Raw genomic sequence first — 24,797 nt, 5'->3', positions numbered from 1 at the left:
ACAAATACTATAAGATTTCACTTATATGTGGAATCTGAAGAGCAATATAAATGAACAAACAAAACAGAAACAGACTCAAAAAGAATAGACTGATAGTTGCCAGGAGGAAAGTGGGTTGAAGGACAGGGTGAAAAAGGTGAATGGATTAAGAAGTACAAATTGCTAGATACAAAATAAAGTACAGCACAGAGAATATAGTCAATAATATTGTAATAACTATGTATGGTGCCAGGTGGGTAGAGGGGAACACTTTGTAAAGTAGATGACTGTCTAACTACTATGCTGTACACCTGAAACTGATACAAATTAAATTGAATGTAAACTATAATTAAAAAATAAAATTTAAAAAAATACAGCTATTACATACTATACTCTCCTATATATCAGTCACTTAATCCTAATACTAATGTGCATCACTAGTCTTACTTTGATGTTACTCTAGTCATTTTGGTTGTCTCAAGCCATTATCAGATTCCTAGGAAAGGCTCATAGGAACCACCAACACATAGGAACCTGCATCCTTATATGTGGATAGCAATCTCTATACTTGAAAATCAGTTTGGCTGGTATATCAATTTCTATTGCTGCACAAGAAACCAACCCAAAACTCAGTGGCTTAAAATGACCTGTTATTCCTCACAATTCTGTAAGTCAGGTATTTAGGCAGGGTTTAACTGCTCCATGTGGTATGACCTGGGATTACTCACTATGCTGCACTCAGTTAACAAGGCTCATCTGGATGATATAAGAAGGCTTCACTCATAGGTCTGGTGCCTCAGTGCTTCTCTACCTGTCATCTCCATGTGGCTAGCTTAGGCTTCCTCACAGCATGATGGTGTCAAGGTATTTAGATTTCTTACATGAACAGTGGCCTTTCCAAAATGGAAACAAAAGTTGCAGTGCTCCTTGAAGGGTAGGCTGAAAACTAGCACAGCATCACTTTCACCGGCATGAGTTCCTTGGTTTTGCTATTCTAGTAGCTCTATATGTTTTACAATGTTTAGGGACAGTGGCATTTTATGCTGCTGTTGTCATCCTCCCTCTTTATTCCTTCCTAGTACGTTCACTTGTTTGGTGGACAGTTATAAAGCCAGTATAATGAGTCATCATTCCATATTAGTAATACAGACAAAATTATTTGATATCATATCAATTGAAAACTAAAAAGACTCCTACAAAAATATAAAATGAAAACCATGTACATATAAAAAATATTAAAAAGATAAAAGGTTTTATGATTTCCTCCTTCATTCCAACATTTTCTTAAACATTCTTACTTATATAATTTCAAAGTTAAAAAAGTAAAAAAACTTTTAAATGAAAAGCTAATGTATATTTATAACCTAAAATATTTAGAGATGAAATGTAGTTAAAAAAATAAGTTAAAATGATTAAAAAAAACACCTTATATAATAGGTGTGTGAATTATCTCAATATAGCCGCTATATTTTTAAAAACATGATTAAAAGTATTTAAAAACTTACAAGATATTTATCCTCGGGTGAGGATTTAAAAAAAAAGTACAAGGTTTGAAGTTAAAAACTCATTTTCTTATATAATTTTAAGATAAAAAATTTAAAAATCCTATGTAAGGAATAATAGACTCCTCAAAATTTATTTCTGAAAGAATGTTACTAAAATGAGCTAAGATAGAGCTAAGACAGAGATGATTCTTAGGGTGATAATTAAATTCAATTCATGCATTCATGTACATAGATGAACTCAGAAGCTTCTGCTTGAAGAAAGAGTGAAATGGTAATAAAAAGCAAAAAGCATTAAGTTTAAATGTACTTTCTTCCAATTGAGGGCATAATCATAGAGATTTTAAGTTCAAGGCAAAAATAACTTCGTAGCTATTTCTTTCTTGCTTTCAAATACCACATGTATTTAAATGAAATAGAAGCTCAAAGAATGAAGAGATTAAACAGGAACATTAAAGTTTCCCAGACAAAATGAACAGAATAAAAATGGTTAAAACATAAGCTTTCAAAGAGGCCTCAGACTTCAAAACTGTTTGAAGGGCAACAAATTTCTAAGATAAACATCCTCCCTAAGGTAAGATGTTTATCACTCAATACAGGAAGAATTAAATACTGGATATAAAGGTACCAAAAAGTACCTAGGCATATTTCGTTTTCCTTTTACTCTCTTCTCTCTTCCTTCCCTTATAATAATTTGACCAAATTCAACTTGATTGTCCCTGTAGTGTAATATTTTTTAGAGTAAGAGCACAGAATTAGGGCTAATAGTTAATAATAATAAAAATAAAAAGTGCTTATCTTAATCACAATCTTTACCTCTCATGCTTACATCACCATAAAAAATAAAAACATCCATAAATGTAACTCTCACAGCTTCACAGAATCATAGCATTTTAGAGCTAGAAGAAAATTCACAAATCCAGCCCACACTTTCATTGTAAAAATGTACTATACCACCACCACTAAAACAAAAATGATAATTATGTGAGGTAAAGAATGTTTTAACTAACCATGTTATTAAATCATTTCACAATATATCCACATGTCAAATCATCAAGTTATATACCTTAAACTTATACAAATGTTACATGTCAATTATATCCCAATAAAGATGGGGATAGAAAGACTAAAGTTTGTTCATCATCGTGCAACTAGTGATAAAGAGTAGCAGTCAGAGCTCATTAACTCCTAACCTGTGCTCTTCATCTGTACTTTATGAACCCAGATTTGTTGGGGGTTTTCTTGGTGTGTGTATATTGTTTTTTAATGCCTTTATAGATTTTTAGAGGGAGAGGAAGGGGGAAGGATAGAAAGAAACATCGATGAGAGAGAAACATCAATCAGCTGCTTCCTGCATGTTCCCTATGGGGGATTGAGCCCACAACCTGGCATGTGCTCTGATGTGAATCAGACCTTGACCTCCTGGTTCATAGGTTGATGCCCAACCACTTAGTAACACTGGCCAGGCATAGGAGTGTTTATTTATTAGCAGAACTATTCAGCACTGTTAGTCCTTATGTGCATCATAGAATGTTGTTTTGATTATAGATTGTTTAATTTTAGGCAATGAATTAAAATTTAGTTAGTTAAATTAAAATTTTAATTTCTGTTCACTTCTCTGCTTTCAACTCCAGATCTTAAACATGCTGGAATCATGTTTCTTTTTTTTCTCCCTTGTTCACTAGAGTTTTTTGAAAGTAAGTTTGAAGAATCTTATTTTTGTCACCTACCTAGGTATTAGTGATAAAAAAAATTTATGTTTATGCAGGATTTTATAATGTAAGAAAAATTTCAAGTATTCTAAATTATTCCATTTTTATAATTACTAGGGGCCCAGTGCACAAATTTGTGCACCTTGAAAGGAACTGTAGGCCACAAGGCTGCAATGGGCACAGGGGCAGGTCTTGGCTCATCCTCCGTGCTCCCGTCCAGCCCTGCTGCCACAGCCCCCAGGTCCCATCTGTTGGCAGCCCTGCTACTGCCACTGCTGCTCCCAGATGCTGACGGCGTGGAGCGACTGGGGCTGGTGCCGTCAGCAGGTGCATGTGGCAGCTGCTGCCCCAATTGCCCCTCAGGAGCAGGGGTAGCTAGAGAAGCCCTCAGGGGTGATCGGGGCTGGCAGCCACTGCTCACACCCGCTGACGGTGCCGAGCAATCGGGACCAGCACCGGGCACCGGCAGCAGTTGCAAGCAGGGCCGTCGCCAGCAGCAGGTGCGAGAGGTGGCTGCCAGCCCAGATTGCCCCTCAGGAGCAGGGGGAAGTAGAGAAGCCCTGAGGGGTGATCGGGGTCGACAGCCACCACTCGCACCCACTGACATCACCGAGCAATTGCAGCCAGTGTAGGTGATGGCAGCGGGTGTAAGCGGTGGCTCCAGCGCCAGCAGCAGGTGCACATGCCCAGAAGGACCACAGCGCGTGGGACTAAAGAATTTTCAGTAACCACCAGAGGCTGGCCTTGGTCTGGCACCCCTGCTCACCTACACCACCAACCCACCATGGCCAATACCCGCCATGTTCCGCACTCTGCCACCTGCTGCTGACACCCGCCATGTTCTGCGTGCACCCCCTGGTGGTCAGCGCTGATGATAGCAGCCGGTTGTTTGGTTGTTCTGCAGTTCAGTCTATTTGCATATTAGGGTTTTATATATATAAATGTTTAGAGACTACAAAGCTCATCATTTTATTGGTGAATAAACCAAGGTTCTGAAGTTCCTACAGCCAGTATGCAGCAGCATTAAGACTGTGAAACAGATTTCTTTCTCTAAATTTAGTATTCTTTGCTTCTGATTCTGTAGAATATGTACAAAAGTAGGAAATATAGTTTCTGTTTTTCGGAAGCTTTTTGTAGGTAAAAAATAGACAAAACAAATCTGGCCCAGCCAGTGTGGTTCAGCGGTTGAGTGTCAACCCAGTAGCAGGATTGCAGGAGGCAGCCAATCAATTATTCTCTCTCATCACTGGTGTTTCTCTCTCTCTCTCTCTCTCTCTCTCTCTCTCTCTCTCTCCCTTCCTCTCTGAAAACAATAAAAATATATTAGAAAAGACATGAAAACTGAAAACCTACCTGAAGTCTTGCTAGTTGTGCAGTACGGGATACTATTTTATTATATGGCTCAAAAATTTTTGCTTTCATCCTAAAGGAAAAATAAAGAGAGGAGTGATAATAAAATCATCTTCAAAATATCAACAGGTGATAATCCTTCCATTCCAATTATTTACAAAATGAATAACAGTACCTATCAACAGCTCCCTGTAATGCCCCAATTCTTGTCTGCATCATCTGAAGAACACCTAGGAAAACATAACAGCTTACATTACTTTACAAATTTACAAGGGCTCAAATTGGGTAAAATATTAAATTAAAAGAAATATATATACATATACACATATATAGAGAAAATTTCAAGTTTTTCTGCCACCATTGTAATCTAAGCGACCAATACCTTTTACCTGCACTATTGTAAAAGCCTCTGTCTCCCCCTCCAATCCTTGTTCTGTTGTAGGCAATTAGACAGACATGGGCACAGCAAGGACAATAGGCCAGATACAGAAGGGAAGGCTCCAGGTGCCTAGCAAGGTACAATCAATTGTAGGGTAAGAACTCGCCCAGGGTGACTTTTCCTCCCCTAGCATATCACCGGTCAGGTTTGGACCCGTTGACCTTTCATCCCCAGAGATAACATCTAGGCCTCAACTGTATTTCAGCTCCAGGACCAGATAAGCAACAAAACCAGCCTTGTACCAGATGCATGGAATAATGACCCCCTGCCCTGATTGGTGCTGGCCAATCAATCAGTGGAGACAACAACCCTGAAAAGGCACACCTGGAAAACTGCTGAATATTCTACTGAGATCTTCTCCTGGGAGCACCCCTAAAATCTTCACCCTCAAAACCCTTAGGACAGAGGACCCAGTGCACTCTCCTTCTGGAAGCACACCAGTGCCTTTCCCTTCCCCTCCCTGCCCAGGCACTTTACCATTAGCTTCCTCACTCCCAAGCTCCAAGGGCCCTCCCTTCCTTTACCTACATAACTCGTTTCCTAAGCCTATTTCTTCTAGGAATTACTTCTTCTACCTCTGTGATTTACCAACTAAATGTTCTTATACAGTCTGGGTCTTGGCTCTGAATTCTTTCCCAGCCAGGACCCAAGTACCAAGGTTGCTGAACCTGGAATCTAACAAATTCTCAATATTAAAATGAATAAATGAACAAAAATAAACAGGGGGTAACTTTTAATAAAATAGGTTTGATAAATGCATCTCCAAACTACTTATATGGCAAATATTAAACTATCTTAGAAAAGACATGGGAGAAAAAGCAGATGAAGTACAAGTTGGGGTAATATTCCTTTTCAAATACATATCACACTTTCAGCATCTCAAAATAATATCCTAAAAGGGTTCAGAATACACATCATGCTAAATGAATATAACTAATTCATACTTTGACATTTTATGTTCAAATAATCTGGAGCATATTCTTAGGTAATCATCAGAATTCAGAGAAGCCAGCCTCTGGCTGGCTGAGGACTGAATAAGGCCCGTATTACATTTGATCCTGCCAAGGCATTAGGGGTGAGCTACTTAAATGCTTGACCAAATATAGCAGACTAATTTTTAAGTTGATAATTTTGTATGGCCCATGAATAATGTTAAAAATATTCAAATGGCCCTTTGCAGAAAAAAGTTCCCCACCCCTGCTATACAATCATGGAACAAATAGCTATTCTAACTCAATCCAACAGTATATTTTAAATATTGTAATCAGTGAAAAGCATTCTGGGAAAAACAAGCACATTACAGTACTAAACACATATAAGAAAACCACAATTTTTGTTGTGATAATTCATATATACACATATATACATTCATATATGCACTCAGAATCATTGTACTACCATGATTGTACTACCATCCTTATGGATCTTACAGATGAGAAAATCATTTAACGTTTGTTTTAAAAAAAATTACCCCTAAAACAGGATATTACTTACTTGCTTCCAGAAACACATACAAAATACTGAGAGATTAAAAAAAAAAAAATTAATCTCCAGTAGTAAGTTAGTACTTAGAGCCTAGTATTTAAGAACATGGTCTGATACACATCCTTAATATTAAAATAGCAGACAAACTATTATTTCTGAAAATACTAAGTTCTTCATCAAGATGTCTTAGAAACAGTGTACAAGCTGAGAACAATACCTCTGAGTTTATAAGAAACACTGGGGAAAGCATTAAAGAATATTGCATCACAATAGCAATATCATTCCTCAAGAATTTCATCAACACAGAAAAAGATCACTTAGCATTCTTTTGATGTGCAGTGATTAATAATAGTAATCACAACACAAGCAATAACATAAAACACTATATTAACATTTCATATTTATGATACAGTTTAATCAAGAGGGAACAAAAATTCATAAATATTAGTCAAACAAAAATAAGATACATAAAAATAAAAACACAATGTATTGTTATTCTACTATACTTTCATTGAAAAGTGTTTCAAAGAAAGCCCCCCCCCAAAAAAAAAAATCAAGCTTACTTCCACTACAAACCACTCTGGTGTTGCTGATGTTTTAGTTGTTTTAATTAACTAACAGTTAATAGAAATACTAAATGTGTGCCAGAAATTGTTTTAAGCATTTTGCTAACTCATTTAATCCTCAGAATAACACCATGTTCATACATATTAATACTTTTCTCCTATATAGATAAAACTGAGGCACAGAAATATTAAGTAACTTGTCTAAAGTCACACATCTAGTAACTGGCAAAGCAAGAATTGGAACCCAGATAGTTAGCTCAGGGTTCAGCAAAGCTTTATTAAAGCTTTATTAGAGCATAGCCAGACACATTCATTTGTATGTTTTCTGGTTTCTTTCACTCTGCAATGGCAACAGAGACAGTATGGCTTGCAAAGTCTAAAATATAGACTATCTGACCCTTAACAGAAAAAGGTTGCCAATCCCTGTTCTAGCTCTGTATAATCTGTAATAGTTAATGGAATATACCTTCCAAAGACTCAATCCCAGTTGCTTGTGCCAATAAATCTTCATGTCTTGCAACAACCTGAAAATCAAAAATGAATAATCAGCAAATGCTCTAAGTATAAGGTATTTTTCATTGTGATCGTCATGTAACCATACAGGAAGGACGCAAACATTAACATGAAAAAAAAATGCAAGTGCTTAAGATGCATTATTAGCAGGAGCACAAACACACTTATAATTCAACATGGGGGGGGGGGGAATACAGCCTTTTCACTAGCCAGCCTTTCCCAATGCGATGTGCAAGTGGAGTTGTACCAAAACTGAAAAATAAAAAACAGCTAATTCTTGCCATGCTAATATATGCTTTCATTTTAAAGAATGTTTTCAAACATCAGATTCTCTTAGTTCTTGAACTTAATTCAGCATAATCAAGACCACATAATTCACCCAACCACTGTAGCTCAGTGGTTGAGTGTCAACCTATGAACCAGGAGGTCATGGTTCAATTCCCAGTCAGGGCATATGCCTGGGTTGCTGGCTCAATTCCCAGTAGGGGGCGTGCAGGAGGCAGCCAATCAATGATTATCTCTCATCACTGATGTTTCTATCTCTCTCTTCCTTCCTCTCTAAAATCAACAAAAACATTCTAAAAAATAACAAAAATAAAATTTAAAAAAATGTTTAAATAAATTTTTAAAAAATAAAAAAATTATAGAATTGTAGTTGAGACAGGAACCTTCAAGATTTTCTACTACAATCTCCTCTTCCTTATTCACTCCCCACTTGATAGATTTTTTTAAAAAGCAAGAATCAAAGGCATTAAATGATATCAATGGCAACAGCACAGCTGAGATTAGGAACCATCTCCTAAGTCCCTATATTGTGTTCTGCCCACCACAAATTGATCAGCTTTCTGTCATTTCACCAATTGTTATACTTTGTGCTCATAATATGTGAACTGCCAATGTAAACATTCCAATTTTTCTTATTCACATTTGAATGTTCTACTTTCAAATTCCATTTTCTTTATCAAAGTCATCTTATTCTTTGCCCTCCTATATTCACTGCACATCAGTTAAGGTGGTGAAAACAAAGTATGAATAATATATTTTGAACAGATCAGTATATTAGTTTTTCAACTAACAAAAAGTAGTTTACAAAAAACTTTGCCAAAGTATACTTTGAAAAGTAATCCACACTAATAATTACACATTTGTTTTATAAATATTCCTTTAGACTAAATAATAAAAGGATTATAAAAATTATAAATTATCACTTTAGGCTGAAAAATCTGCATGATCCAGAAGACTGGAATTACCTGTAGGTGTAGTTCTTTATCCAACTGACTGATTCCTTGGGCAAGTTTTGCTAGTTGTTCAGCAATTACAGCTTGATGAATAGATTGGGAAGTATAAGTCTTTACATCAAAGTCTTCATTTAAAAAATCACTATAACACTCTGAAAAAAAAATAAGAAAAAGTCTTTAAGTACACTGTACTAAACCTCAAATAATAAACAACAGAACAATTACAATCATAATTAACATATTTTGAGGTCTTCCTAAAACTGCTGTAAATATTTTCCTTCTTTAAAATACATATTTATTGACTAGTAGCCCGGTGCACAAAAATTTGTGCACTCGGGGGTGAGGGTGAGGAGTGGGGCCAGACCCCTCAGCCCGACCTGCACCCTCTGTCATGTTCCAGGACCCCGGCCATTCCTGGCCTAGGCACAGGCCTACAGGCTTGGGCAGCCTGGCTCCGAGGCCCCATTTTATCAAGAGAACAAAGTCGGCGTTAGTTACAGCCCTCACAGAACCCAGTACACTGCATCTGTGCATACAACTGCCTCTTTCAGGTGCCTGCTTCGCCCTACTGAATTACTAACATCTTGAGGACATAGCTCCGTCTTATCCTGCTTCAACTTCAGTGCCTGGCCTGGTGCCATGGACCTGAGTGGGTTTGCTGAGTTGAGTGAATAATGAGTGAGTGAATGAGTGAATGAATGAGGAGTAAGTGAATGAGCAAGCAGCTACCAGCGGGGATAGTTCGCACTCTGAGCTGCCTGACACCAACCCCGGGAAGTTCCCGCCCTGCTCCCAGCAGCCCCACTCCCCTCTCCCGGCTGCAGAGTTCATGAAGGGCAAAGGCTGCCCGGGTGTGCATTTTGGCAAATCAGTGCATTAGCACCTGCCAGCCTGGGATCCCAGTGAAGGGCCATTTGTGGGCATGGCCAGTGGCATATTGGTGCATTAGCACCTGTCGGCCGGGGATCCCCGCTAGAGGGCCGTTTGTGGACGTGGCCAGTGGAAGATCGGTGCATTAGCACCTGTCAGCCAGGGATCCCCCCCAGGACAGTTTGTGGGCATGGCCAGTGACAGATCGGTGCATTAGCACCTGTCAGCTGGGGATCCCCCCCCCCCCCAGGGCCATTTGTGGGCATGGCCAGTGGCAGATCAGTGCATTAGCACCTGTAGGCCGGGAATCCCCGTTGGAGGGCTGTTTATGGGCGTGGCCAGTGGCAGATCAGTGCATTAGCACCTGTCCAGGGATCCCCGCTGGAGGGCCGTTTGTGGGCGTGGCCAGAGGCCAATCGCTGGGGTTCCGCGCCAGCCCTGGGTCTGTTCCCATACGGGCTGCCTGCCACCCGGGTCGCAAATAGCAGGCCCCGATGGCAGCAGGGCAGGTGGGATGGCGCTGTCCCACCCTGCCTGAAGTATGCAAATTAGCCGCCATCTTTGTTGGCGGTTAACCGCCATCTTGGCTGGTGATTAATTTGCATATCTCGCTGATTAGCCAATGGGAAGGGTAGCAAAGTTACGGTTAATTACCATGTTTCTCTATTATTAGATAGGATTTCAGAGAGGAAGGGAGAGAGAGAGAGAGATAGAAACATCAATGCTCGGCTGCCTCCTGTACGCCCCACACTGGGGATTGAACTCTGGTTCATAGGTTGATGCTCAACCACTGAGCCATGCCCGCCAAACTATAAATATTTTATGTGGTAAATAAGGAGGAGGCAACAGCAAAAGAGAGTGGTAATTTTCACTGACAGCTTACTATGTGCCAGGCACTGATCTAAGCACTTTACAATTATTAACTCATTCAATCTTCACACAATCCTGTTTGAACTATCATTTTCCCCATTTCACAGATAAAGAGACAGCCACACACACGGCAAGCAACTTGTCTAACCTGTCTGAGATTTAAACCCAGGCAGTCTAGCCCACACTCTGAATCACTATGCTAAAAGCTTACTTTTATCAGTGAGCCAATAAGAATATTGAGTAAAATATTAACTACTCAACATCGCCTTCAATACATTAAAACAAGGTCACTGACAATGACAACAGAAAAATTGACTATATTTTATATTTATGGTCTCTGACATCTCTAGTTCAGTGGTCCCAACCTTTTTTTGGCCATGTCCCACCTAAGCATCTCTAAAATCCCGATCCCCCCCCTGTGACATATAATTCTTATTATTCAAAAAGGGAACTCCTAGTCATGTGGAGGAAGCCTAAAAGGCCATTAACTTGGACTAAACAAGCTTCCAAAAAACATGGCACCTATGAAAGAGAAAAATAAAAGAACAAAAGGACAGTTGAAGTACTGAGGAAGAAATCACCAAGGAATTGTTAAAAAAATAATAATATGAAATAGCAAATAAAGTTTCAAAACATATAATAGAGAACTAAAATGCATAAATATGTCACAATATATATTTATATACTGTATATCAGCAGCTGCCAACCAGTGGTCCGTGGACCACTGGTGGTCCCTGAGGTCCGAAAGGTTGGCAACCACTGTTACATATGAGGCCCTAGAACCATAAGAAATGCAAAAAAATCACTATTAATAACTCATTCTTGAACTGACCCCCTTAAAAACCAAATTGCTGAGAACCACTGCTCTAGGTCAATGTACAAATACTGTTATCATACAGTGAATCTGAAATTTTAATAGAAACAGGCAAACACAAACTTATAGTTATTACTAAAATTTAGGATTTATGGCTAAAGGATTAAATGGAAAAAGGAACTGTTCAATGTAGACCCTTAACAGACAAGAAAAAAGTGATGCTAGCTGTTAACATATCTTTCTGTATAGAAATCCCCAAACCTGTGAATGAAAGAAAAAAATGGAGAGAATTATGAGTTAAAAATAAATATGTAGAAGTGAGTTCAATGTAGGTATAAACCACTATATCCTAATCATATTATAGATATAGTTAAGTCTGCCCTGACAGACTATGAGATAAGCAAAATATAGTACTTATGAAAACACTTCAACTGTCTATATCCACTATATCCACACACACACACACCATATATGGTGCTACATGAGGGCAAGATCTTTATTTACTACCACACCCCTAGAGCCTGAACAATGCCTGACACATGTCAGGTATTCAATATTGGTTGAAAGAATTAATTAATTTATTAATCAGCTGGAAGTATCATTCTGCATTCTTGACTACTTTCAAAGTAGAGTTGAGTAAAATAAGGAGACTTCTACTTTGGCCTTAATTCTGAGACACATTTCCTTCCAGTTTGTTAAGTAGTTCTCCGAATTAAGAGTGTGCCATGCAGACAAGTGGAGGGCCATTCCAAGAAGAGGGATGGTATAGAGGGCAGCACATACCATGGCACATGTTCAGAAACAAGGGGAATACTGACTTCAGTATGTCTAGACCACAGTGTGTGTGTTGGCCAGAAAATGTTAATAATAATAGGAGTTGTGGTTCCATAGGAAGGTTGGGGGAGGGAGGGCAGTTTAAAAAGAGGATAGTAAGACATCCAAATTTTCAAACTATATTATAGGTTTTAAAGCCAATAAAGAGCACTATCAGGTTTGTTTTAATAACAGTTTCTAGCCCGGCCAGTGTGGCAAAGTGGTTGAGCATCGACCTATGAACCAAGAGATCCCAGTTCGATTCCCAGTCAGAGCATGTGCCCAGAAGGGGGCGTGCAGGAGGCAATGGATCAATTATTCTATCTCATCATTGATGTTTCTAGTTCTCTCTCCTTCTCCCTTCCTCTCTTATATCCATAAAAATATTTTTTAAGAATCCTATCTAATAATAGACAAAGATTGAAATTACCCGTACCTCCACTACGCTTCCCATTGGCTAATCAGCGAGATATGCAAATTAACCGCCAACCAAGATGGCGGCCAGCAGCCACGCAGCTGAAGCGAGCAGGAGGCTTGCTTGCTCCAGCTTTCAGCAGGCAGTGGCCTCGGAGCTGGAGTGGCAACAAAGTTTCAATTATAGAAGGTAAATAAATCCCAGAATTAAGAAAAAAAGGAGAGGCTGGGAGCTTCAGTCACCAGCAGACTTGGCCAGCCTGAAAACCCTCAGCCCCTCATCCAGACTGGCCAGACACCCCAGTGGGTCCCCCACCCTAAAGAGGGTGCGGGCAGCCTGAAAACAGCCATCAGCCCCTCATCCAGGCTGACCAGGCACCCCAGTGGGGACCACCACCCTAAAGGGGGTGCAGGCAGCCTGAAAACAGCTATCAGCCCCTCATCCAGGCTGGCCAGGCACCCCAGTGGGGACCCCCACCCTGAAGGGAGTGTGACCAGCTGCAAACAGCCATCAGCCCCTCACCCAGGCTGGCCAGGCACTGAAGCGGGAGCCCCACCCTGATCTGGGACACCCTTCAGGAAAACCAGCCGGCCCCCACCCGTGCACCAGGCCTCTATCCTATATAGTAAAAGGGTAATATGCAAACTGACCCTAACAGCAGAAAGACTGGGAATGACTGGCCACTATGACACACACTGACCACCAGGGGGCAGACGCTCAATGCAGGAGCTGCCCTCTGGTGGTCAGTGAGCTCCCACATGGGGGAGCTCTGCTTAGCCACAAGCCAGGCTGATGGCTGCCAGTACAGCGGTGGTGGTGGGAGCCTCTCCTGCCTCCTCAGCAGCGCTAAGGATGTCCGACTGCAGCTTAGGTCTGCTCCCCACTGGCAAGTGGACATCCCCCGAGGGCTGCTGGGCTGCCAGATGGATGTCTGATTGCCATCTTAGGCCCAATCCCCCCGGGGAGCAGGCCTAAACTAGCATGTGATCATCCCCCGAGGGGTCCCAGACTGCGAGAGGGCACAGGCCGGGCTGAGGGACCTCCCGCCACCACCACCCCGCGAGTGCACAAAGTTTTGTGCACTCGGCCTCTAGTAATAGATAAATAAATAAATAAATAAGAATAGTTCTAGCAACAGTATAGAGGATGAGTGAAAAGGGATTAGTCACACAGTATGTTTTGCAGCTGGTTCATAGTGGCTCCTGAGAGTTAACTGTTGAATTTTCAGGAATTGTGTGAGCCAGCTGACATCACATGCACCTTAAAATTGACCACAGTGAGAGGATTTACATCATCAAAACCAGCATACCCTACAATATCAGGGCTTTTCCTATTTCCCAGAAAGCTGATTTATCAGCACACTCATGGAACAGAGCCATAGAGTCCAGTAAGGTGCTAATTAACAGCCCAAGTGGCGCTAAAAATATCAAAGAAATTACAAATTTGACAAATATTCAGACATTGTAATGTGTAGGACTTAAGAGTAAAACTGAAAATAGATGACTAGGTAGAACGAGGATGATTCCCAAGTTCTTTGATTAAATAACTGACATAGGGAATTCAGCTTTGCATTAAGCCAGACCACTAGGCATCCTATATAATAAAAGCCTAATATGCTAAGTGTCCAGTCAACCGGTCAGCCGTTCAACCAATCAAAGCGTAATATGCTAATAATATACTAAGGCCACCCAACCACTCGGTATGACATGCACTGACAACCATGGGGTAGACAGTCAACCAGTCAACCAGTTGCTATGATGTGCACTGACCACCAGGAGGCAGATGCTCCGACTGGTAAGTTAGCTTGCTGCTGGGGTCCAGCCAATTAGGACTGAGTGAGATGGGCCAGACACCCCCTGGAGCCCTCCCGCGGTCCCTCCCTGGCTGGCCAACCTCCTGTGTCTCTCCCCAGCTCCGACTGTGCACCGGTGGGGGACCGTGGCCTGGCCTGCGCCCTCTCACAATCCAGGACTTCTTGGGGGATGTCAGAGAGCCAGTTTCTGCCCAATCCCACAGGGGGAGCACCGCTCAGCCAGAAGCCGGGCTTAGGGCTAGCGAGCGCAGCAGCGGTGGCAGGAGCTTCTCTTGCCTCTGCAGCAGCGTTAAGAATGTCTGACTTGCCTAACCAGTTTGGCTCAGTGGATAGAGCGTCGGCCTGTGGACTGAAAGGTCCCAGGTTCGATTCCGGTCAAGGGCATGTACCTGGGTTGCGGGCACATCCCCAGTGGGGGCTGTGCAGGAGGCAGCTGATCGATGTTTCTCTCTCATCGATGTTTCTAACTCTCTATTCCTCTCCCTTCCTCTCTGTGAAAAAATCAATAAAATATATTTTAAAAAAAAAAAAAGAATGTCTGACTGATGGCTTAGGCATCCCCCAAGGACTCCGGGACTATAAGAGGGCACAGGCCCAGCTGAGGGACCGCGCCCCCCAAGTGCACAAATTTCATGCACCAGGCCTCTAGTTTTTATGTAAAGATGAACATGAACATACTTCAAGGATAATGCTTATTAACATTCAAGAATTATTTTAAAGTTTATGTATGACAGATAATGTTTCTCTCTCTCTCTCTCTCTCAAGTATGACCTCAGATGCAGATTAGAAAAAAAAGTGTCCATTTAAAAAAAAAATTTTTTAATCTATTGGGGTGACACTGCTCAATAAAACCATACAGATTTCAAATGTTTAACTCTATAACATATCATCTGCATACTGTATCATGCACTTACTTCCCAAAGTAAAGTCTCTTACTGCCACCATTTATCCCTCTTTGCTCTCTTCCACCTCCCCACCTCCTTTTCCCTCTGGCAATCACCATACTGTTGTCCATATCTATGTTTTTTTCCCCGTCTTAATCTCATCATCTTTTTCACCCAGCCTCCAATCCCCCTCCCCTCTGACAGCTGTCAGGCTGTTCTATGTTATCTATGATTCTGTTTCTAGTTTGTTAGTTTATTTTGTTAATTAGATTCCACGTAAGTGAAACCATAAGGTGTTTTCTGACTGGCTTATTTCACTTAGCATAATATCCTCCAGGTCTATCCATGCTGTCACAAAAGATACGATCTCCCTGTTTTTTCATAGCCGAGTAGTATTCCATTGTGTAAATGTACCATAGCTTTTTAAAAAAATTATGTTTATTGATTTTTAGAGAGAGAAAAAAACGAGAGAAGCATCAATGTGAGAGAGAACCATCCATCTGCTGCTTCCCACACATGCCCCAACCAGGGATTGAACCCACAACCTGGGCATGTGCCCTGACAGGGAATCGAACCAGCAACTTTTCGGTGCACGGGACCATGCCCAACCAACTGAACCATACCAGCCAGGGCGACCACAGCTTTTTTATCCACTCATCTACTAATGGGTATTTGGGCTACTTCCAGATCTTAGCTACTATAAATAACACTGTGTCCATTTGATTTATCTACAAGGGAGTCATCAGAGACCTGGGCAAAGCGATTTCAAAGGCATAGCAGGAGGGTGACTGGGTCCTTGAGCAGACAAAAAGAAAATCTAGAGCGCAAGAGGAGGGCAGTCCTTAGTTAGGAGAGACTTCACTTCTGTTGTAATTGAAAGTATGAGAGGAAAGGGAAGAAAAGATGGCTGCAGGTTCAGGTTTAGCTTATAGGTCTGATGGCAAGAAGTGGAGAAAGCTCACATCTGGTAGATTCCTTCTCACTCTCCCTTTTTTTGTTTTTAAACTCACCCGAGGACATGTTGAGAGAGAGAGAGAGAGAGAAATGTGAGAGAGAAGTGTGAGAGAGAAATGTGAGAGAGAAGCATGGATCGGTTATCTCCTGTACAAGCCCCAACCTAGGTATGTGCTCTAACCAGGAAACGAACCTGCACCTTTTGGTGTATCGGATGCTCCTCCAACCAAATGACTGACCCAAACAGGGCTTTTTTTTTTTTTTTTTTTTAAAGGGAAGTTGAAAGTCATTTGCTAAGTTTCAAGGGATAGGTTTGAATAGAGTAAAGAAGATTTAAATAACCACTATGGAAGATGGGTAAGAGAACTAAACAGGAAAATATAAAAGGCATAATTGAGTAATATTTAACCTCCCAAAACTGATTATAGTTTCTGGAATGCATCCTACTGAAATATATACCTATGTCTGACATGTGTTGTTTCTTCCACTTCTTCTGGGGAGTTCTATTTACACTTAAAAGAACAACTCTATCTAGACTTTCCTGACACTCCCCTAACCACTCCCCATTATCATCCTCCTCTGTACATATTAATGTTTTACTTTGTACACAATTTACTACTACCCTTACAACCCTATTACAGTGGCTGTCTTTATAGCTCTATAAGACTATTTCCCCTACTAAAATGGTGAGCTACTTCAGGGTGGGAACTGCCCATATATCAGGAACTCAAAATTTCACTCAACTGAATTTAAATTAAGATACAAAGATACATTAGACAGAATCTAACCTACAGAATCTAACAAAATCTAGTTCAGAAAACACCACCATTAGCGTTGGCTGGTGTGGCTCAGTTGGTTGGGCATCATTCTGTGCACCAAAGGGTCACCAGTTGGATTCCTGGTCCAGGGCATATGCCCAAGCTGTGGGTTCCATCTTCTATCGGGGTGTGTGTGGCAGGCAACCAATCCATGTTTTTTCTCTTACATGGATGTTTCTCTCTTTCACTCTCCCTTCCTCTTTCTAAAAATCAATAAAAACGTATTTTTTTTAAAAGGAAAACAAAATCATTAGTTAAGTTTTGACAAAAGTATATATGTTACGAGAAGCCAAGTAATTGGCCTAGCTGGTTTGACTCAGTGGACAGAGCATAGGCCTGTGGGCTGAAGGATCTGGGTTTGATTCCGGTCAAGGGCACTTGTCTGATTTTGGGGCTCCAGCCCCAGTAGGGGGCATGCAGGAGGCAGCCCATCAATGATTCTCTCTCATCACTGATGTTTTTATCTCTCTCTCACTCTCCTTTCCTCTCTAAAATCAATAAAAATAAGCCAAGTAATTGAGGGCAATAATAACATATACAACAGTCAGAGAAAACAATTCAGAACTGTCAGATGTAAGAAACACCCAAATCCTGTAAGAATTTTCATGTGTTTGAGCCAAACTGATGACAACTGCCAGGAAGCAAAATCTCAATGGAGTTGAGAAAATGTTCCAGAGAAGACGTAAGGGGTTACGTGAAATCCATTGGTGGTAGATTAGGGAGGCGGAAGAAAGCAAAGCTAGGAAATCTCTAAGATTGGATTAAGAATAAAATGAAAAGACAAATACTTCTTTTATGCAGGGAGCGGCTATATGGTTAAGCCTCGGACTGACCTGTTGGCAAAGCCACAAACAAGTCCCAGCTTCGAGGGCCCAGTCCTCTTAGCATAATTAGGCTTGACCTTATAACTGCTCCCTAGATCAGGGGTGGGCAAACTTTTTGACTCAAGGGCCACAATGGGTTCTTAAACTGGACCGGAGGGCCGGAACAAAAGCATGGATGGAGTGTTTGTGTGAACTAATATAAATTCAAAGTAAACATCATTACATAAAAGGGTACGGTCTTTTTTTTTTTTTTTTTTTTTTTTAGTTTTATTCATTTCAAACGGGCCGGATCCAGCCCGCGGGCCATAGTTTGCCCACGGCTGCCCTAGATCTTACCTGGGTAGCTAATGGGCTGAGGGAGATGCAGCAAGTGCTGCCAAAAGGAGTGAAACTCAGGAGAACGTTGTAACTATGGTGACCACTACCTTGTTTACCTCTGGCTATAAAATAAAGGCTCAGCTTGCTGTCTGGATCTCACTCTGTGGCCTCAGCCAGGCACAGGAAGATCCATCTAGCTAGACCCAGCTTATTCTCTTTGTCTTTTCTTCATCCATCCGCTGCCCTCTGGCTCGGCACACTTTTACACTGGTGGATACTGGATAGTTAACAAGTAACACAGCAAATAGAGATGGCATGTGGGAGAACAAAATAACAATGGGGGTTCTGTGGTCCGGTGTTCTGGTGGGAGATTGTGCCCTGAAGGGTATGGCAAAAGGGAGTTACTCTGACATTCCAATGATATGTTATTGGAGATGCAACAAGACAGTAGACAGGCTCAGTTAAAGACTGAGCTTTGTCAAGAAAGACACCAGCCTAGGACATGACTAACCATCCCAATTCGTTTTCAGTTAGTAAGTTTTCATTGCAGACCATCCTATGTGTTACTTTAGGTCTCTGAGTTTGTATGGCTTATCAGGCAGGCCTTCCCTGAGCTTGTCAGGTTTAGTATGTGGCCCCTTTTTCATCCACAGAACATTCATTTATAATCTACTATGGTCTCCAGATGTTTGCATATGATTCTTGCTGTGATGTTCAATTCTGCACCTACTATATGCAAGGTGATGCTATTAACAAACACTGTGGAATACAAATAGTGGTTTTACCATGAGATAGAAAAGATTAAATTATCAAATTATCTTAATACATGGTCGAGTGTGACGACAATTCAGGAAGAAAATGAAGAACAGATTAGAAGGGTCTTAGGAAGCTGAACTTTATTCTGAAGAATAAGAGATGTGGGGCATGTTGACTGAAGTAATACAACTTAACGTGCTACTCAAATGTATTTTGTTGAGCTTACCTTCTAATATCTAGCAATTTCTATCCAAAACTGCCAATAAGCCTGACTATTGCATTCAATTCCTATCGTTCATCCCAGCCTGGACGAATGCTCCAGACCCTCTCCCACGGCTGTGGATAAACGCCTTTAAGGAAACAAGCGAGCCTGCAGAAGATGCCACCTGTGCGGCCCCAGAATGTAACAGAGGGGACGTCCTTACAAGTAAGTCCCTCTTTCTCAGGCGCCTGCAGTCTGCTCTCGTCCGACACTTTTCACGGGATGAGACGCTTCACCCTTCGGCCAAGACCCGCGGCCCGGCCAGCGGCGGCCAACGCGAGTCCCCGTCCCGGGTCCCAGGACTTCAGGGAAGCCCCGGGCGCGGCGAGGGTGGAGCCGCTAGAAGCCAGATGTCCCGGGGCACCAGCTGGCAAGGCCAGCACCCGGGCGCCGGGGGCCGGGCGGAGGGGAGTGGTCCCGTCGAGGCCGGAAAACTTTCCGCAGAGCCACGGGTTAGGCACCCCCCGGGGCCCGCTGCGGAGCAGGGCAGCCCCTCCGCCCCGCGACCCGCCCCCCGGCCTCCTTACCGTCCTGCAGAAGCTCCCGGACAGTCGCTGCCGCCGCCCGAGAGCCCAGCGCTCCGTGTCCGGCCCCAGCGCCGCCGCCGTCCTCAGCGTCCATGTTGTCAGGTCCCGCGGTGATGACGTCACGGGGCCTGCCAGCCCCAGTGGTGACGCCCACTCCCGGCGCCACCCTCTCCGCCCCGCCCACGGCTCCGGACCTGCGGGGTGAGTCGGTTCCATCGGCCGCAGCTGGACGGGTCCTGTCCCGGAGCCTGCGGGTCCCAGCGCAGCCAGGAAGCCGGAGCCCGGAGCCCGCGGACAGCGCCGCCCGCGAGGGCTGGTGTGGTTCCCGGGCCGCAGAGAAGGTGGGCGCCGGGACGTGGCCGCAGCGCTTATCGCTAAAGCAAGTATTTAACCTCAGAACGAGGGCCCCTGGGAGGCCGCCGAGGAGAGCGGGGGTTTGTGGGAGCCCTGCCGGCTTTCCCCGGGCACAGCTGGCGGAGCCCTGCCGGCTTTCCCCGGGCACAGCTGGCGGGAGCCCTGCCGGCTTTCCCCGGGCACAGCTGGCGGGAGCCCTGCCGGCTTTCCCCGGGCACAGCTGGCGGGAGCCCTGCCGGCTTTCCCCGGGCACAGCTGGCGGGAGCCCTGCCGGCTTTCTCCGGGCACAGCTGGCGGGAGCCCTGCCGGCTTTCCCCGGGCACAGCTGGCGGGAGCCCTGCCGGCTTTCTCCGGGCACAGCTGGCGGGAGCCCTGCCGGCTTTCTCCGGGCACAGTTGGCGGGAGCCCTGCCGGCTTCCCCCGGGCACAGCTGGCGGAGCCCTGCCGGCTTTCTCCGGGCACAGCTGGCGGGAGCCCTGCCGGCTTTCCCCGGGCACAGCTGGCGGAGCCCTGCCGGCTTTCTCCGGGCACAGCTGGCGGGAGCCCTGCCGGCTTTCCCCGGGCACAGCTGGCGGGAGCTCTGCCGGCTTTCCCCGGGCACAGTTGGCGGGAGCTCTGCCGGCTTTCCCCGGGCACAGCTGGCGGGAGCCCTGCCGGCTTTTCCCGGGCACAGTTGGCGGGAGCCCTGCCGGCTTTCTCCGGGCACAGCTGGCGGAGCCCTGCCGGCTTTCCCCGGGCACAGCTAGAGGTTAGTTACCCAGCTTTCTCTGTCCCACGCCCGGATTCTTAGCCCTGAGCTAAGGCAGACGGGAAAGGCCGGGAAGGCCAGCTGCCGGGGTGGGTAGTGAGAATTAGGGAGAACCGGGAGTCGGTACAGAAGGAGGACCGAACCAGGAAAGAACAAGTGCACTCGGTCTCTGTCCTCTCGCCCAGGAGATCAGACCTGCTTTTCTGCTTCCGCTCAGTTTCAGCCACGTGCTTTGAGCGATGCCAAACTTGCTCATATTACAAACGGATGGGCTTTCCGTATCTCAACCAACAGTGCCGAAGCTGTAAAATCCAGTTAGTTCTCTTGCTCTGGCCGGTTTGGCTCCCTTGATGGAGCCTCGGCCTGCGGACTGAAGGGTCCCGGGTTCGATTCTGGTCACGGGCACATGCCCGGGTTGCGGGCTAGATCACAGTTGGGGGGCATGCGGGAGGCACCCAGTTGGTGGTTCTCTCTCATCATTGATGCTTCTATCGCTCTCCTCCCTTCCTCTCTAAAATCAATAAAAATATTTTTTTAAAAATCAAGTTCTCATCTTCTCCGCTGCTACATCTAGTTATTCACCTAGGTTTCTCCCAAGATAAATGCTGATAAATTAACAGAGCAATCACGTATGTAAAAAGGTTAATTTAAACATCCTCCTATATAATAAAAGGCAAATATGCAAATTGTCCCGTCAACTGGGAATTTGACAGGGAGTTCGACTAGGGGCAGGCCCCACAGGCCAACTGCCTGTGGCCCCCTACCCCTGGCCAGTCAGACCCCACCTGTGCACAAATTCCTACACCGGGCCTCTAGTTTCTTTATAAAAAGAAAATGTAATACAACTTTATATACACACGGGGAACTATTTTTTCCCCCCAAATCAGAGTTAGGTGGGTCTCTTAGTTCTGCTAAGAGTATTTCAAGAAGTTGCAATAGTAGGAATTACATTGTGCCAAACACTTTTCTAAGTACTTTATAAATCTAAATGCATTTAATACTTAAACAGCTCAGGTGAGCAAGTCTCTTGGTACACCGCATTGTGTTTCCTCTCTTTTTTAAAACTATGTTTTTATTGATATTAGAGAGAGGAAGGGAGAGAAACATTGATCGGCTACCTCCTGGGGATGGAGCCCGCAACCCAGGCCTGTGCCCTGACCTGCATAGAACCAGTGAACTAACTCTAGGAGCATGGGACTAGCTCAACCAACTGAGCCACGCCCAACGAGGACTTGCTTTCTCTGTCGCTGGTGTTTCCTAATATCATTTGTTTGATCTCAATCATGATAGGCTTGATGGTTTTGAATAGAGGTCAAACAAATTGTCAAGGGCAGTGTGCTCAGACTCAGGTTTCTTTATCTGAAATACACAAAATTTAAAATCTTTAATGTTAATAGGGTTATCTTTGAAATATAAAATTTGTTTTTCTTTGCTTGGCCTTTCCACTGGATGGTACCCACAATCCAGGTATATGCCTTGACTGGGGATTGAACTAACAGCCTTTCAGTATAGCTACACTGGCCAGAGTTGCACCGCAAGAATTTAAAAAACATGCAATTTAGTCAGAGGCACTGACCTCTTCTCCAAGATTGTCAAATAAAAAGATAACAGCAGCCAGCACAACAATAGCCATCTGGTGTGAGTGAAGCAAAATTATACCTGCTCTGGCCTGGTTACAGCATCATCCCAATATGCCAAGGTTGTGAGTTTGATCCCTGGTCAGGGCACGTACAAGGATCAACCAATAAATTCATAAATAAGCGGAACAAATAGATGTTTCTCACCTTTCCTCTCTAAAATCAATAAATTAAAAATATATATTTTAGCCCTGACCGGTTTGGCTCAGTGGATAGAGCATTGGCCTTCGGACTCAAGGGTCCGGGGTTCGATTCCGGTCAAGGGCATGTACCTTGGTTGCAGGCGCATCCCGGTAGGGGGTGTGCAGGAGGCAGCTGATCGATGTTTCTCTCTCATTGATGTTTCTAACTCTCTATCCCTCTCCCTTCCTCTCTGTAAAAAAGCAATAAAATATATTTTTAAAAATATATACTTTAAGCCACAAAAGCCAACTTTAAAAATTATACCTATTTTTTTTGTCAGATTAGCAAAATAAGTATTTTTGGTGTGCTGCAGAATTTTAGTAATTAGAGCATGTGTGCCATGAGATGAAAAAGGTTGAAATCACTGCCCTGCATTATAAACTCAAAAAGAATCTTAACGGGTATATAAGGCCCATACCAGTTTAGGCCCTCTCACTCTTCAGTTCAGTTAGAACTCAGACAACACTAAATTACTAATGGTTCACTGAAAACATCAAGCATTTTCCAGCATCTGGTTTTATACTGTTGTCTGTAGCTAGACACTCCCCCATCCCCCATGTAGTGTCAGCTGAAGCTTTCCTTCCTCCATTGTTGACTCCCCTCACTTCTCTAGACAGTTATTTCCACAGTGGTTAAATTGTGTGTGTGTGTGTGTGTGTGTGTGTGTGTGTTGGAGTTATTGTGTATGTCTAAAATGTTTTTAAGGATATAGGAAATGTATTTTCATCTCTTTCCAACATATAGGAGGAAGTTAATATTTGTTGAATGAGTAAATACATGTTCATGCCTTCAAAAACTCATGAAGAGACTGATATGTGTTATACTCTAGAAAAGTAATTGTAAATTGCACATAATAACATAGCAGAGGAATGGGTGTAGTATGTAAATAAGATCAACTCTATTTGGGATTCAGAAAAGGCTGTCAGGATGGGGGATTGTGAGTATGTACAGAAACTGGGATAATGAAGATGTGCTCAAGATTTAATTAAAGGTACCACTTGGTTGACACACTTAGGGGAGATGGAGAAGTAGAGGGAACCCTAGGTTTCTGACTTGAGTGAGTAGGGGTGGATGATGATGGCATAACCAAGATATGAAATGCAAGAGAGAAGAAACAGGTTTAACTCGTGAAAAGAACTACTGTTTTGTTGCTTATACTTCATATACGTGGCTTACGTCATTCTAATGAATTTTTATTATAAAAAAGATAAGATGCCAATAACTCTGAATTTTTAAGTAAGGCTAATTGAACAGTGATTAGTAAAACTAGTTTTTCATATTCCAACTGTACATACTACCTAAGGAAATTGAAATAATTGGTTTATATTTAGGTTACATCAATACTTTCAGGATTAGCCAAATAAAAAATTTCATGTTGAGCAAGTTAACCTTCCTGAAGTTGGTCCATATCTGTTTCAAACTTCCTAAGGGCAAATATTGAAATATGAAAAGCAGCTAACAGTATGAAATTATAGAATTTTAGGTATAGCAACTATAAAATACTATGAATTACTGAATTTAATCATTTGTTCCTCTTTCAGTATAAAAGTGATTTACTATGTAGTTATATATTTATATAATTGAAATTTTCACTAGATACTAGCACATTTAAGTTTTTAAAATAATAAAAGTTGGTGGGGTCTTTTGCCTTCTGATTCAGGTACAAAGAATAGGATTTGAGAATAAGAATAAATAGTAAACATACCAGTCTATCTTTGGAAATGCTAACTACTACTTAAAGTTGTTCAATTAATGCCATTTAACTTTCCTGGATAAAACTTTAAAAGTGCCAGTCATACACCGATGATAAATGGAATTATTTCAATCAAATTTCCTGGTTTATCATTGCCAAAAACTAAAAAATAACATGAAAAAGTATAACCTATATACCATAAAAAAAGATTTTGTAGTTTTCAACATCTTGATTATTTATTAATTTGGACAGAAAATGGTACTATAACGAGTTAAGTATAGAATTTGAAACTGTTAGTGTTTGACATGAACAAGCATAAGCTGTACAGAACATAAATATCATAATTTCCCAAAGTGCTAAAACTATCAGTGACTTGTAAATAGAGGCAGAATTTTGTAATATCCTATTTGATACTGTGAAAAGAAGCTAAAAAGACTTCGAAGCCCACTGGCCTGATGAA

General features: G+C 42.6%; 1 protein-coding gene across 1 annotated transcript in view; it reads right to left on the bottom strand.

Annotated features, from left to right (window-relative positions):
* The window catches only part of COG5 (component of oligomeric golgi complex 5), a 193,512-nt gene extending 172,996 nt beyond the window's left edge, over nt 1-20,516 (bottom strand). The window contains exons 1-5 of the mRNA XM_036327523.1: nt 19,723-20,516; nt 8,797-8,936; nt 7,500-7,557; nt 4,719-4,773; nt 4,547-4,616 (exon numbers count right to left, since the gene is read on the bottom strand). Coding sequence (XP_036183416.1) covers nt 4,547-4,616; nt 4,719-4,773; nt 7,500-7,557; nt 8,797-8,936; nt 19,723-19,816 — 417 coding nt within the window. The 5' untranslated portion in view covers nt 19,817-20,516. The remainder of the gene's footprint in view (nt 1-4,546; nt 4,617-4,718; nt 4,774-7,499; nt 7,558-8,796; nt 8,937-19,722) is intronic.
* Between the last annotated feature and the right edge of the window lie 4,281 nt (nt 20,517-24,797).

Source organism: Myotis myotis, unplaced genomic scaffold, assembly GCF_014108235.1.
Source record: "Myotis myotis isolate mMyoMyo1 unplaced genomic scaffold, mMyoMyo1.p scaffold_m19_p_11, whole genome shotgun sequence".
Lineage (NCBI taxonomy): Eukaryota > Metazoa > Chordata > Mammalia > Chiroptera > Vespertilionidae > Myotis > Myotis myotis.
The sequence above is the reverse complement of the archived record's forward strand: the minus strand, read 5'-3'. Positions and strand labels throughout refer to the sequence as shown.